General features: G+C 40.9%; 1 protein-coding gene across 1 annotated transcript in view; it reads left to right on the top strand.

Moving 5' to 3' along the window:
- Positions 1 to 13,177, top strand: part of LOC145994143 (MFS-type transporter SLC18B1-like) — a 115,429-nt gene that overhangs the window by 53,476 nt on the left and 48,776 nt on the right. Inside the window, exons 4-5 of the mRNA XM_083130234.1 lie at positions 2,199 to 2,272; positions 11,796 to 11,943. Of these exons, the coding sequence (XP_082986360.1) occupies positions 2,199 to 2,272; positions 11,796 to 11,943 (222 nt within the window). The remainder of the gene's footprint in view (positions 1 to 2,198; positions 2,273 to 11,795; positions 11,944 to 13,177) is intronic.

Below are 13,177 nucleotides of genomic sequence, written 5' to 3'. Positions count from 1 at the left end.
GAGTTTTTCACGAAACTGAACGCCTTACTTTCGTTAATGTGGTGGTGTCTTTCTTTTCTCTGTTTACTGCTGTGACGAGATTAAAGACTAATGATATGACGTGCTGTATTAAATTTAACAATAGTTAGTATTAAAACATTTACGTCAGAAACATTAAGACCATGCCACACGAACGGTTTGAGTTTGATTTTAGGATGCCCAACCCACTTTATACCGTTTCGCTATACCAGGGAAAATAAAGAATGATCATAATATGTAAATAATGTGTAAATATTTGGTACGGTCAATAAATAACCGGATTAATGCCGTGAAAAAGCGAAATAAGGTGACAGCGATGAAACGTACGGGTTATATAGGCCAGGCTGGGGTACGCCACATGTCTGCGAGACGAGTTCCAGATCGCGTCGCTAGGTGGCAGCACTGACAGGGAAGGGATGTTGTGTATGTGTAATTTGCCTCCAAGATGCAAGGCGCGCTCCAGGAAACCGTCAAAAACTGTATAACGGATCGCTGAGCCATCTTTGTGACACCTGACATTGAAGCCATGACTCAACTCACGGAATGACTGACTGGCGCCTTGGAGGCAAATTACACATCCACAACATCGCTTCCCTGCCAGTGCTGCCACCTAGCGACGCGATCTGGAACTCAGACATGTGGTGTACCCCAACCTGATCCCGATAAGTTTCATCGCTCTGTCACTCACTTTGTTTCGCTTTTCCATGCCAGTAATCCGGTTATTTATTGACCGTACCAATTATCTTGTGCAGAATGATATCAGAACAATCGAATCCCAAGACATGATAAATAATAATTGTTAACAACTATAAAGTGAAAACTAGAACCAAGGCAAAAAGATGAAGGTAATATAGATGCCATAACGCTCTGCTAAGCTTTTCCTGCAAGTACATAGAGGGGAAGCTTATATAAATGCTATAATAAGTAATGTTAAAGAGTAATTACAATTTAGTTCACACTTAAAAGGAAAATGTAGTGAAATATTAAAGAATTAAATGGTCCGTTGCCGTTTGTGATGAAACTAAACGGGAAGGTTCCTGATACTCGAGCCGTACGAAACGTTTGAGTTTTTGTTTTAAGTCCAGTTTATGCACAGTAAGGCTAATCGGGACTGGACCTACAGTTTAAAGTAGGAGCGGAATCACTATGTGACTCTATCGGGCATCGAACCCGAGACCCCTTGATTACAAGGCGACGACGCTAAGTTAAGAAAACTGACAAATATTGATGGATTATTTCTCACCTTCCATTTACGTGAAAATAATTTCCATGTGCTCATCAGAGATAGAACAATGCTTGGTTACTAGTAACAACCAGTGGCGCGGAGATGATTGGGGTACAGGAGTACATTGTACCCAAGGTTGTTAAAGGTCCAGGATCCCATAAATTCTAATGGGTTCTATAAGGTTCCGCTGCATGATCGGAACATTTTTTCCTCGCACAATTTAAATTCGGTACAGGTTGCAGACTGTTTTATTGAATAAAGATGCGTGAACTGTATTTAAATTCATGCGGAAAAATGGTATCTGGACCGTATTTAAATTGAGAGGGGAAAAAAATTCCTGGTAAAAGTAAAGTAAAGTGTTCCCCTGTGCTTAGCACCACGCCATGAAGGCGTATAGGGGGTAACGCCCCACACTTTCTTGATCCGGTCATGAGTGGGGGTGATGTGATCAGCATCACGCCCCTGACCGCCTTTACCCCCAGGGTTTCCCGCAGGTACCCATGTTATTCGACGCTTGGTGGGCGCCGGGGCCGCTTCCAACGTTAGAAAAGTTCCCGGATTTGAACCGGCCGAGGATCGAACCCGGGACCTTGAGCATGGTAGTCAGACGCGTTACCGACTGAGCCACCGCGGCCACTTCCTGGACCGTATTTAAATTAAGCCGGGAAAAGGTTCCTGGACCTATTTAAATTGAGTCTGAAAAAGGGTTACTTTACAGATAAAAAGGTCCTTTACGGTCCAGAACCAATTTACGCTTGCTGATTTTGTCACACCTGGACCGGAATTGAATATATTTAAATTCGAATATTTACACACCAATATTGATCAATATTTTAAGCAAATTTTAATGATTGTAATTTTCAAGTATCGGAATCGATTTAAAGTGGTATCGGCTCAGCAGTACTGTGTATATGTGTATATATATACGCATAACGTTGTACCTCTTTCTTTGCAGCTCAACAGGATAGGACCCAAGTTCCTTTTCAACGGGGGTATTTTCACAACTGGAACATGTGCAATACTCTTCGGGTAAGTACAAAAATTCATCATGCTTTCGGTGCGTTAGACCTGCATGTGTACAGTAGTAACGTTTATTGCTTGCATATACTCATGAATATATACTATTAGTGCTTCCATATGATCTTGTTCCGATAAGAATAGTAGTGATACATACAAATGATGAATAAGTTGGATTAATATGGGCGAGAAAACTGTTTGCGAATACTATGCTGTAATATTTATATGTAAACAGGCATACTTGTCTATAGTTCAACAAAACAGTAGCTGTGGCATAGGCCAAGCACGTCAAGTGTTCGACTCACGATCCTTTAACCAACGTACTGGAGTAGTTCTGTTTCCTCTTCACTTCATCATTCATTCTCAACTTTGCATTATTTCATATAACCTTTGAACGACTTCTTGGAAATGAAAACTCGTGATAAAATATCAGTCGAGAGTTTTGTAGTGTGGCATCCGTAAGTTCTTACTCACTGCATGAAACCAGTTGCCTAGGAATTTGGAGGCGGCGTTACGTTGCTTACAATTCTCTTGCCCTTTTAAACCCGAAGGTTTATGGCTGCAGCGACACAAGCCTTCCATCTACCTATCCTGGGCAAGATCAACCCAATCTTCACCGATTTCCTGTAGGTCCATCTCAACTTTACCTCTCCATCTTCGTCTTGGCTTTCCTACAGGTCTCTTACCATCAGGTTTCCTAACAAGAAGACATTGTAAGGCCCAAATATTTGGGAAGGGGTACAATACTCTCCTAAATCCTTTGATCAGGATTGTACATCTTTTTAAAGTGTGCCATCTCATTTAAAAATTTACCAGTCGAATGGCTTTGTCGTTCGAAATATCTAGTAGCTACTTTGTTAGTTAAACGAAAAAAAAAAATTCTTTTTTTTACATTATCCACCGTGACCCTATTGTACTACATTTTGTTACTAGTTGCCCCACTTGATCTGTAGTCCTGGAAACCTAATGAATGGAAAACGATGAAACTTATGTTACTTAATGGTACATGTTTTAGAAACTGTTAAAACCTTGAAAATATTCATGGAGTTTGTAAAAAAATCAAAATTATTTTGTGAATATTGTTTATTGGCGGTACAAAGTTATCCAAATTATATTTACAATGGAATGGCCCATGTTATATAGTGGTGAATTTTTTATCGCGTCCAAATCGAAAGCGTTCCTACGCCACTGCATGAAACATTCACAATTCAGAAACTGTCTATTGTCAGTGTTGCAAGTCAATTCGGAAGAAAATAATTTAGTTTCTCTCCTCATCGCCTCGCTTGTACAGTCACGGATACTCCTGCATTGTAATGTTCACGTTTACTTTCGATGGTATTGTTACAGCCCAGAAGTGTCCGTGACTGTACATTTTATATATTTCTTTCGGCGTCTACGTCTTCGCTCAGTTTTTCGTTGCTCTGGCCCGCCTATTTCCATAAGATAATAATAGTGCAGAGGTTATCCAAGTTGGGTGTACGAACAATAACAACAGGATGTCAGAGAGATTATTTACAAATAAAACTTTTTTGTTCGAATCTTCTACTCCCATATGGGATTCCCTCTGTTTGTCCTTTGGACGTTATGGTGATTATTCATGATTTTTTCTTTGTGAATACAAGAAATCATTGGAAACAGATATAAATAAAAAACTAATCTCTTCCTTTAAATTGAGCCGGCATTTCCTGTGATCTTTCCTGAACTCTGTGTGAAAAAACAGGTTCAGAGATGATGAAAAGTCATGATCAATTCTTGTCAGAAATAAATTTGTTATACCCTACTGTTTACCGTTTTCCATATCTGTAAGTCAGTCGCCCAGTATAACGCTCCGTCCCGCCGTGTGCAACGTCGCACCGAACTGCTGCGTCCGAGGCTTACCACTTCAAGGAATATCGGAACTACACGAAGTCACCCGGAATGACACGAATCTGTATTCGGATGCGCAGAAAACTCCAGCCTTCTAGCATGGAAATTCAGCAAGCCGTTTGCGCAAGCGCCTTAGCGAGTAACGAGCTTAATATTCTCTGTGTAACGAACCATTGTTGAAATGTTAATATCATTGTTACTTCAAATAATGTTAATTATATCACAGAAAACTTTCATTAGAAGGTATAGCCGTTAGTTGAACTTGATTAACATAAATATTCTAAAATGCGTCATAACTAGGACTCGGAAGTTGATGACCTAAAGTATTTTAAAAAATGACATAAAATTAATTTCGCTCTGTAAATAAAACCTTGATTTTTTTAATGTAAATAACATGTTGAATAATTCGATAAAACCCGTTGCTTGGTGGTTTAAACTATTTAAGCAAAGGATAAAAGCAATTATGTGCTGATGTAGTTTTCTTATTTTTACTTCAAGGTTACATCAAATACACCGCAAGGTTTTTCTGTATACGTAAGTCATTCATCTTCTTTCAGAGTGGACTTTCCACGAATACAGTAGTCGGTTGTGTTTCGCCAATATCATATAATATATTTTTTAAATAGTGTGACAAATGTTACTTTAAAACCACTGATGAAAGCGAGAATAAAGACCACCAAGGAAACCTCAAAGTAGGCTTAACACGAAGTATTTAAGTTTGCTGGAGGAAAAATAAATTTACCACAATAAATGACCGTATGGCGAACTTGCTCAAGGATTGTTTTCAAGGCTCGGAAAACTTCAACTTCCGAGCCCTAGTCATAACCTACCAGCGATGACGTCACACTCGGAAGACCAAGCGAGTGGACCCGCCTGTACTTTACTACAGACGGGCTGGGGTCAGAAAAACAAAAGCGGAAGGATCAACAAGAACATGGTAGCTAAAAAGAGGACTCTAAGAATAGTTTTTATTAACGTTTTTCATTCTTGAACAAAAGTACAGAAATTACGCACAAAAACTTCCGTGCTATTCGTGCGAATTGCACTACGTTAATTTTGAATGTTCCGTGTTTTAGTTGGTTGTGTTTTGAAATGTTACTAGAATTGATCTTTTCATCGATTTGTAATGATCCTGCGAGGTCATCACAATTATTTAGTTTCTGAGTGTTATTATAACTAACTCTGTCAACGTTATTTATATTAACCATTCTTTGTAAATGGTAATAATGAGGTCAGGTGCTTTGTGTTAGCATATTATGCTGAGTTGTAATGTTAATCAGTCCCTGCGTGGTCGCAAAGAATATGTATTATTTATCTGATAATTGTATATTAACGTTTAGCACACGTTTAATATTATATGTATTCATCGTTTGTGCCTTGTGCACGTAGTTCAATTGACTGCCGTAGAGATGGCCTTGCCTGCTCTAGCACGGTTCCACGTAGTTCGCGTGAACGGCGCTAGAGGCGCTACCTGAACCGAGGCTATATAACCAGCCGCGGAGCAGATTTTCTTCAGTTGGCTTTCAGGTCGGCTCACGATAAGATCTCTCTTACCAACTGACCCGGAAGAAAGGATCACTCCGCTCTTGCGAGAGGCCAAGCACCCGAGAAAAGCCGCACTCCGCCTTCCAGCGAGAAAGTTTGAACTCTGCCTTTGGCAAGAGAACCCACTCCGCTTATTGGCGAGAGAGAAAAACTCCACTTTAGAGTGAGAGGACCCGCTCCGCTTGTTGCGAGAGGTTTCCTCCCCCTATCAACCTGCGGCACCCCGCCAGGATAGTGTGGCGTGGGGTTTCTAGGCAACCGCCCAGAAGGTAAAATTACAGGTCAGGGTAAATACTACGGTTATCGTGAGGGTGACCCTAATAGATGCCCTTGCTCCCCGAAAGCCAACAGTTCTCTGTAAAAGCCTGCAGCTACAGAAGTCGGCGCTAGTAAAGGACTGCACTTCCTGACGTTTGTTGCAGCTAAGGATACGACCCCAGAGGGCAGCAGCAGCAGTGTATCTGTTCCCAGTTTACGGCAGTTTGCAGAAGCCATTCTCCCCCCCATTGTGTGGCAATATATTGGCCAAGTGAGTGTAATATCCTACACGGGCGTGTGCTAAACTTACAACGTTTATAGTTGCATAAGTGTATCCAGCTACATTCATTAAACTTTCTCTAACGTTGGACTGTGTACTTATTCCCGAACCCTGAGTGAAATAGAGTCTCATGCCACCGCTGGAGAAAAGGTTAGCATAATGGGTAAACTTTGCAGAGCGTATGGTGCTACTGATTGGTCGTGGCCAAGTTAGTAGACTTGCATCCAGCTGACGTGCTCGTGTAGGTGTAGTAGGCACTTTTCCCGAGCAGGACGTTGCAGATTCTAGCATTAAGTGACTAGGCAACAGACAGGCTATAAATATGTGTGTTGTTTGTAAACTTACATATGAAAACGGATACAAGTTTGAAATTCGTGTTGTGGTTCTAGAGCAGTGGTTTCCAACTTCAAAAGGTTCGAGGGCCAAAATTATATCCAGCAGTTGATTGGCGGGCCGCATTTTTTGGGGGGGATTAAAAATTACAAAAATTGTAAGTATTGAACTGAGAATGTAGTACTTACTTTCGCATGACCTAAATTTCTAAAATGAGGCATTAAAAACAATGGAATCACAAATCAAAATTGTATAATTACAATTTATTTCACCAAAACCCAATACTTATGGACCAATTGAGAGAAATGAAAAACACACAATACAAATAAGAATCCTTCATAGTAAGTGTTCAATGTGAAAATTGAGGCCGATCTGCTTCTTTTATTAAAGTTGGAATGTCCACTTCAATTTCTGTATTTGAAAGTCTCAGAAGGTGAAGCAGTGAAGAATCTACCAATCGACTTCTGTAGCGGTTCTTGATGAACTTGATTGAAGAAGAAACCCTTTCACACCTGTATGTGCTGCCGAACATCTACGTCATTCTTTGTCCAAAACTACGAAGGTTTGGAAAGCATTCGTTTGAAAGGTATTTGGAAAACTCTGGCCCCTTTTCTTGGCTAGTTGGAAGGAACACATCGCTTTGCAAATCACACAATTCAAGTTGGAGAGAAGCTTCTTGTTCTTCGATGTTATCGCCAAGAGGATTGCTTAATAGCTGGATGCTGCTTTAAGTTCTTCAAAATATTTAATCTGTAGTCAAACTAATCCATTATTTCTTTAATATTTGCACTGAATTAAAAATTTTCAGTGCTTCTTCATCATCTGCTTTGAAAATGGACCAGATTATTCCTCTCCAAAGTAACGTTGAAAATCTTCCGTTTATTACGAAACTATGTTTCCCATTAAATCTGACACCAGCTGGTTTCTTTCCTGCAGTTTCAAGTTCAGTTCGTTCAGATGACCTGTGATATCTGTTATAAACGCCAGTTGTTTAAGGAAGTCCATACTCTGAAACTGTTCCTTCAGTAAAAATAGAACTTATTTTAATAAAAATACATAAAATTAATGTAAATTTGCAAACTGGCATCGCGGGCTGCATGCGGCCCGCGGCCAGCCTGTTGGAAACCCCTGTTCTAGAGCATGCTGTGCTAAATCATCGGTGACGAGCTACCAGTATTTCTATAAGCCTGACAAGTTGTCTCGATGTGCGCAGATCGCTGTGGAGCACATCCTATTACGTCATCCTCCCCACCTCTCTTCTACGTACTGGTCTGACCTTGAGACTACGAGTGGTGCCAACTCGACAAAATTAAGCTAAAACAAATATGACAAACTATTTGTACTGTGTAGATTGTCGGTGCCAACTCATATCAGTTTATCAGTGGTTCATTTGATTTAATCCGGTCTTTGAAAATTCGTGCGGTGGGCGGATCGTAAACTGCTCTGGAAAACCCCTTAGAGGACAGGCCGGAGTAATTGTTTACAATGTTGCAACATATTTGCGAAATAAGAAGGAGTTACATAAACTTAAGTATAATGTTGTCGAATCCACAAGCGCCGTCACGGGAGTATCTAAATGGATGGTTTCTCAAGTTATAAAATAATTGGATTGGATTGATTTGTTGTTGTAAGTCCACTTTATGCACAGTAAGGCTAATCGGGACTGGACGTACAGTTTAAAGTGGCATCCGAACTACTATGTGCCTACACCGGGAATCGAACCCGGGATCCCTGGATTTCAAGGCGACGAAGCTACCACTGCGCCATCGGAGAGTTCAAGTTTTAAAAGAAGGAAAAGAGTCGTTGGGGAAAGGTGAGCTGAAGCTGAGCTGTACTCCGACAGGTGGAAAACAGCCCAGGAAAGCGAATACAAATTTCGTTGAAAATCCTCAGACTATTCCGCTCCCTCCAGGTTGCAACACTGCGAACCAACGTCGCTGCGGAGAATGGAGTGGGGAAATGTGGTGTGAGCTGCGCAACAGCTATTTGCAGCGTCTTGTTTTTAAACTTGTCAAGTTATAGTGGCGCCTGCTTGTAATCAAGGGGTCCCGGGTTCGATACCCGGTGGAGTTTTGAATCTCTATTTAAACTCTATCTCCAGTCTCGGTTAGCCATACTATGCATAAAGTGGACTTAAAATACAAACTAAACGAACCAACTAGTGGCACCTGAATCGTTAACTACACATAGCAGTCCCTGGCAGCAGTGGCGGCGATTAGGTGGGCGTGGGGGAGGATTTGACACCCACATTTTGCCACTGTTGCCCCCGCACTATGCTAAACCTTATCTACGAAGGAAAAGTAAACTGTACTTGCCCCCCAGTTTTGGAACTCAATCGCGGCAATGCCTGGCAGAGATATTGAGGGGAAGCTTTTGCAAGTTCGCGGCTTCATGCTGCACCACAGCATAGAAACAACAGTAACCCTTCAATATAGTCTAAATGAATGCCATGAAATTAGGCGGGTGGCAGAAGTTCGCGCTGTTGCCACGTCGGCGCACAACCCCGTGTGATCGAAGATTTAAGAGAATGAAAAATCTCGTTGTAGAGTTGGTCTTTGTAATCCACGTGATACAAACTGACAGTATTTGCTCGAAATGTCAGGGATGACACAAGAGTGCCCCGGAGGGAGGTCGGTCTGGCGTTCGAACTAGGCAACGCAGCCCGGTTGACGTTGCCACACAGTGCGCTGGAACCAGCGACTTCTGTCCCGCTCTCGGTTTGCTTTTCCCATATGTGGCACCAGCGCAATTATGCCCAGCCGCCTGTTTTCATGGCTGTGCGTTTAGTACACTTATATAGAATATTAACTGAACCTAGAAGCAATTGTAAAGCTATTATCTTATAGACAAATCTATAGACCAAACTGTGGCGAAAGGTCTACCACTCGACGAGTTTGTGTTCGTCAAGTATGGAGTCAGGTCCAACATGGCCGTCGGGTACTCACTCCTATGTGCAACATGAGCCAACATTTTGGCTTATAACTTCCTTGGTATCGCATGCACGAATTTGTTTTCTTAGACAAATTCTTACCAACAAGACTACCTTTCTCGTGAGATAAGGATCATTATTGGAGGATTTACATTACACCTCGCAGACTATTTTACAATATTGCCATTACTTTCATTACTCATAATTTGTTACGTTTCAACTTTAGTAAAAATATTCTAGTCCAAGTTTGAAAATGAGAAGTTTCACTATCACACACAAAGTGTTACTATTAGGGAGCACATAATAGACACCAGCCTTTCTACTTGCTCACCAGGAAGCTATATACTACATCTGTGTAGACAATGTGTACTCGTATTTTCACTACTGTTTGGTCTAGACATTTAGTTGAAAGATATCGTTCAATGAAATTACTTTAAAATTACTTCTAGGTTCAACACTAAAATGCCTAGCTAATACAGTTAGTCATTCTCACGCGGAACTACACCTTCATATTGATTATCTCTCGCTTAGCAATTTGTAGAGACTTACTATTACCTATGATATAATTAACAAGTTGCAGACAGAAATTAAGTCGACTGACCTATTTTTCCTTTCTGTAAGACGTTGCAAATATACGTTTAATGCCTTATATGTTATTGCCCTGCCTGTCTTTCGTATTTAAGTGAATAGATTCATTAGATTTCAAAGTTTTTATGAATCAAGAAATTTTGAAAGGAATCAATTAATTTTAGAAGTTCGCCATGTAATTTTAGATATGCAAATTAGCGCCATCTCTCGGAAAATTAGGTGTTCTGGGGGAAGAACGTCCCGTGCAATTAGCTAAGACCATTTTTCTGTGGACTCAAAATTCTTAAGGTTGTACATTCAAAACTAATATCGCCGATCTGCGTGGCGTAGTGCTTAGCACAGCGCGGTACCGAGCCATGGGTCCCGGGTTCGAAGCCCGGCTTGGACATGAGTTTTATTTTCATCCATTTCATCATATCGTAAATTCATCAATTTCATCATACTCATCGTCCCGATTAGACAAAAGTTACATAAAAGTGACCCTAACAACAAAAAATCAAATCAAATTAAAATTATGTGTTTAAATTTGTAGAACCGTATTTTTTTTCACATGGAAAGAATCCATAGTATAAATATTTGACTCCTGGTCTATTTTACAATTGAAGAACATAAAGCAGTGTTTTAAACTCCAAACTGTAATAATTATTTTTTAAAAAATCACATAACTTGCCCACCTTGCTAGGCTAACAGTGTGATGAGGATGAATGATGAAATAATTACATAGATGACGTGGCAAACCCATGTCCATATTATTACGCATGATGCGAATCTCCACATTCTGTTGCCAGCTAGTATGACAAACCGAAGTTCGCCAGATATTTGTTTTCACAAATTCAATGTATGTTTAGTTACTAATTACAACGTTTCATAGCTTTTATCTATGCAGTGAGTGAAGTTGATTAGTGGATACTGATTGAATGATTGGATATATTTTCTCCCCCTCTTGCATAATTTGGAGTTGGATAACTTTCCTCTTCTCTCTTTCACGATTGGAAGATCCTCTCGACCTCTCTTGCAGGATTGGAAGATCCTTCTCTTGCAGGATTGGAAGATCCTTCTCTTGTAGGATTGGAAGATCCTTCTCTTGCAGGATTGGAAGATCCTTCTCTTGCACGATTGGAAGATCCTCTCGCCCTCTCTTGCACGATTGGAAGATCCTCTCGCCCTCTCTTGCACGATTGGAAGATCCTCTCGCCATCTCTTGCACGATTGGAAGATGCTCTCGCCATCTCTTGCACGATTGGAAGATCCTCTCGGCCTCTCTTGCACGATTGGAAGATCCTCTCGGCCTCTCTTGCACGATTGGAAGATCCTCTCGGCCTCTCTTGCACGATTGGAAGATCCTCTCGCCATCTCTTGCACGATTGGAAGATCCTCTCGCCATCTCTTGCACGATTGGAAGATCCTCTCGCCATCTCTTGCACGATTGGAAGATCCTCTCGCCATCTCTTGCACGATTGGAAGATCCTCTCGCCATCTCTTGCACGATTGGAAGATCCTCTCGCCATCTCTTGCACGATTGGAAGATCCTCTTGCCATCTCTTGCACGATTGGAAGATCCTCTTGCCATCTCTTGCACGATTGGAAGATCCTCTCGCCATCTCTTGCACGATTGGAAGATCCTCTCGCCATCTCTTGCACGATTGGAAGATCCTCTCGCCCTCTCTTGCACGATTGGAAGATTCTCTTTTCCTCTCTTGTGTAAGTGACTGATGACTTTTCTCCTCTCTTTCCAGCCTCCTGGACAAAGTGGATGGCCATTACCCGTTCATCGTCCTCTCTTTCTTGATCAGAATCGTCGAAGCCTTGGGGAACGCCGCCTTCCTCACAGCCAGCTTTGCGATAATCGCCATGGAATTCCCGGATAACGTGGCGACGACATTTGTAAGTACACGGTGAAAAGTTTATTCGTACATTATGCTGTAGTATCGGTAAGTTTCCACTTATACTCAGTCATGGCCATGATCATAGAATTATTCATTTTTGAATCAGGAGATCGATGAATAAAGGATCTACCTTCCGCATTCTCAATCATCTCAATAGTAATGAAGAAAATATGAGAGATATTTATTGCACAATATTCCAAAGAAGAGTTCGTACCTAGCTATTTGATTGGTTCATGGTAGAGAGGGTAAAATACATCGATAACAGGTATTTATTATTAAATGGTAGTGTTTTGAAATGCTATACATATCTTACTCTCTCATAATCCATCAACAATATAATTTAGGCTATAATGTAGCGCCATCTCAAATTCAATCTGATAATATGTATATAAACTTTTCTAAAATGTAGACTATTACAGGGGCGTGCCCAGGGGAAAAAATGCGAGAGTAGTTCAAATGAATTGAATTGAAATTTATGTAACGATTGCTCAAATTATATATCGTGAGACGTGCCACATAACAAAGTAATTCGCATGTGTTTGATTATCAATATTTTAATATTGATTTAAGAATAAAGTAAAAGTTATTTCAATTTAGTTAGATCATAATCATTCACCTAAGTATATTATGTCTCATCTTTGCCATTTAAGCTGCCAAAACATTGCCCGAAAAGACAACGTAGCCCTCCAAGATGACGTAGTGGTAATGCTGACACATTGTAATCAAAAGGTCCTGGGTTTGATTCCCAACGAGGACATTGCACTTTAAACGTTAAGTCCACTTGTAATTAGCGTTCCTGAGAATTTTGTGGACTTGCAACAAAATTATGAAAAAGTTTCCTACGTATATTTCACTGGAAGTGGCCCAATGTCTGATGAACGCAACTGAAGCCTACTTTTAGCTATACAGAAGGTCGTTTCATGTCCATGGTAACAAAGTTAGAACCCACCTGACCTTAAGAAAAACCATGACGCCACGAGCGGTGGTGTTCCACGTGATACCCCTGTCTTGCAGCAATGGCCCTGCAGCGGAGTTTTTATTGGAGGAGACTGCGTCGAAGAACACAATGGTCCAAAAGATCATATTCCTCCTGACAAGCTTTCCAAAGACCCTCAATTGTGCGGGGCCGTCTGCTTCCCAAGGCTCGTTTCAACAACGGAAACCCACAAAAATCCATGGAAGAGGCATCGGGGGATTTCACAGGGATGTCTGTAAAGGGGATTGCATGAATG

This window comes from Lepisma saccharinum, chromosome 10, assembly GCF_977018435.1.
Source record: "Lepisma saccharinum chromosome 10, izLepSacc3.1, whole genome shotgun sequence".
NCBI classification, from domain to species: Eukaryota; Metazoa; Arthropoda; class Insecta; order Zygentoma; family Lepismatidae; genus Lepisma; species Lepisma saccharinum.
Note: the sequence above shows the minus strand (reverse complement) of the source record. Positions and strands in the feature narration are given on the sequence as shown.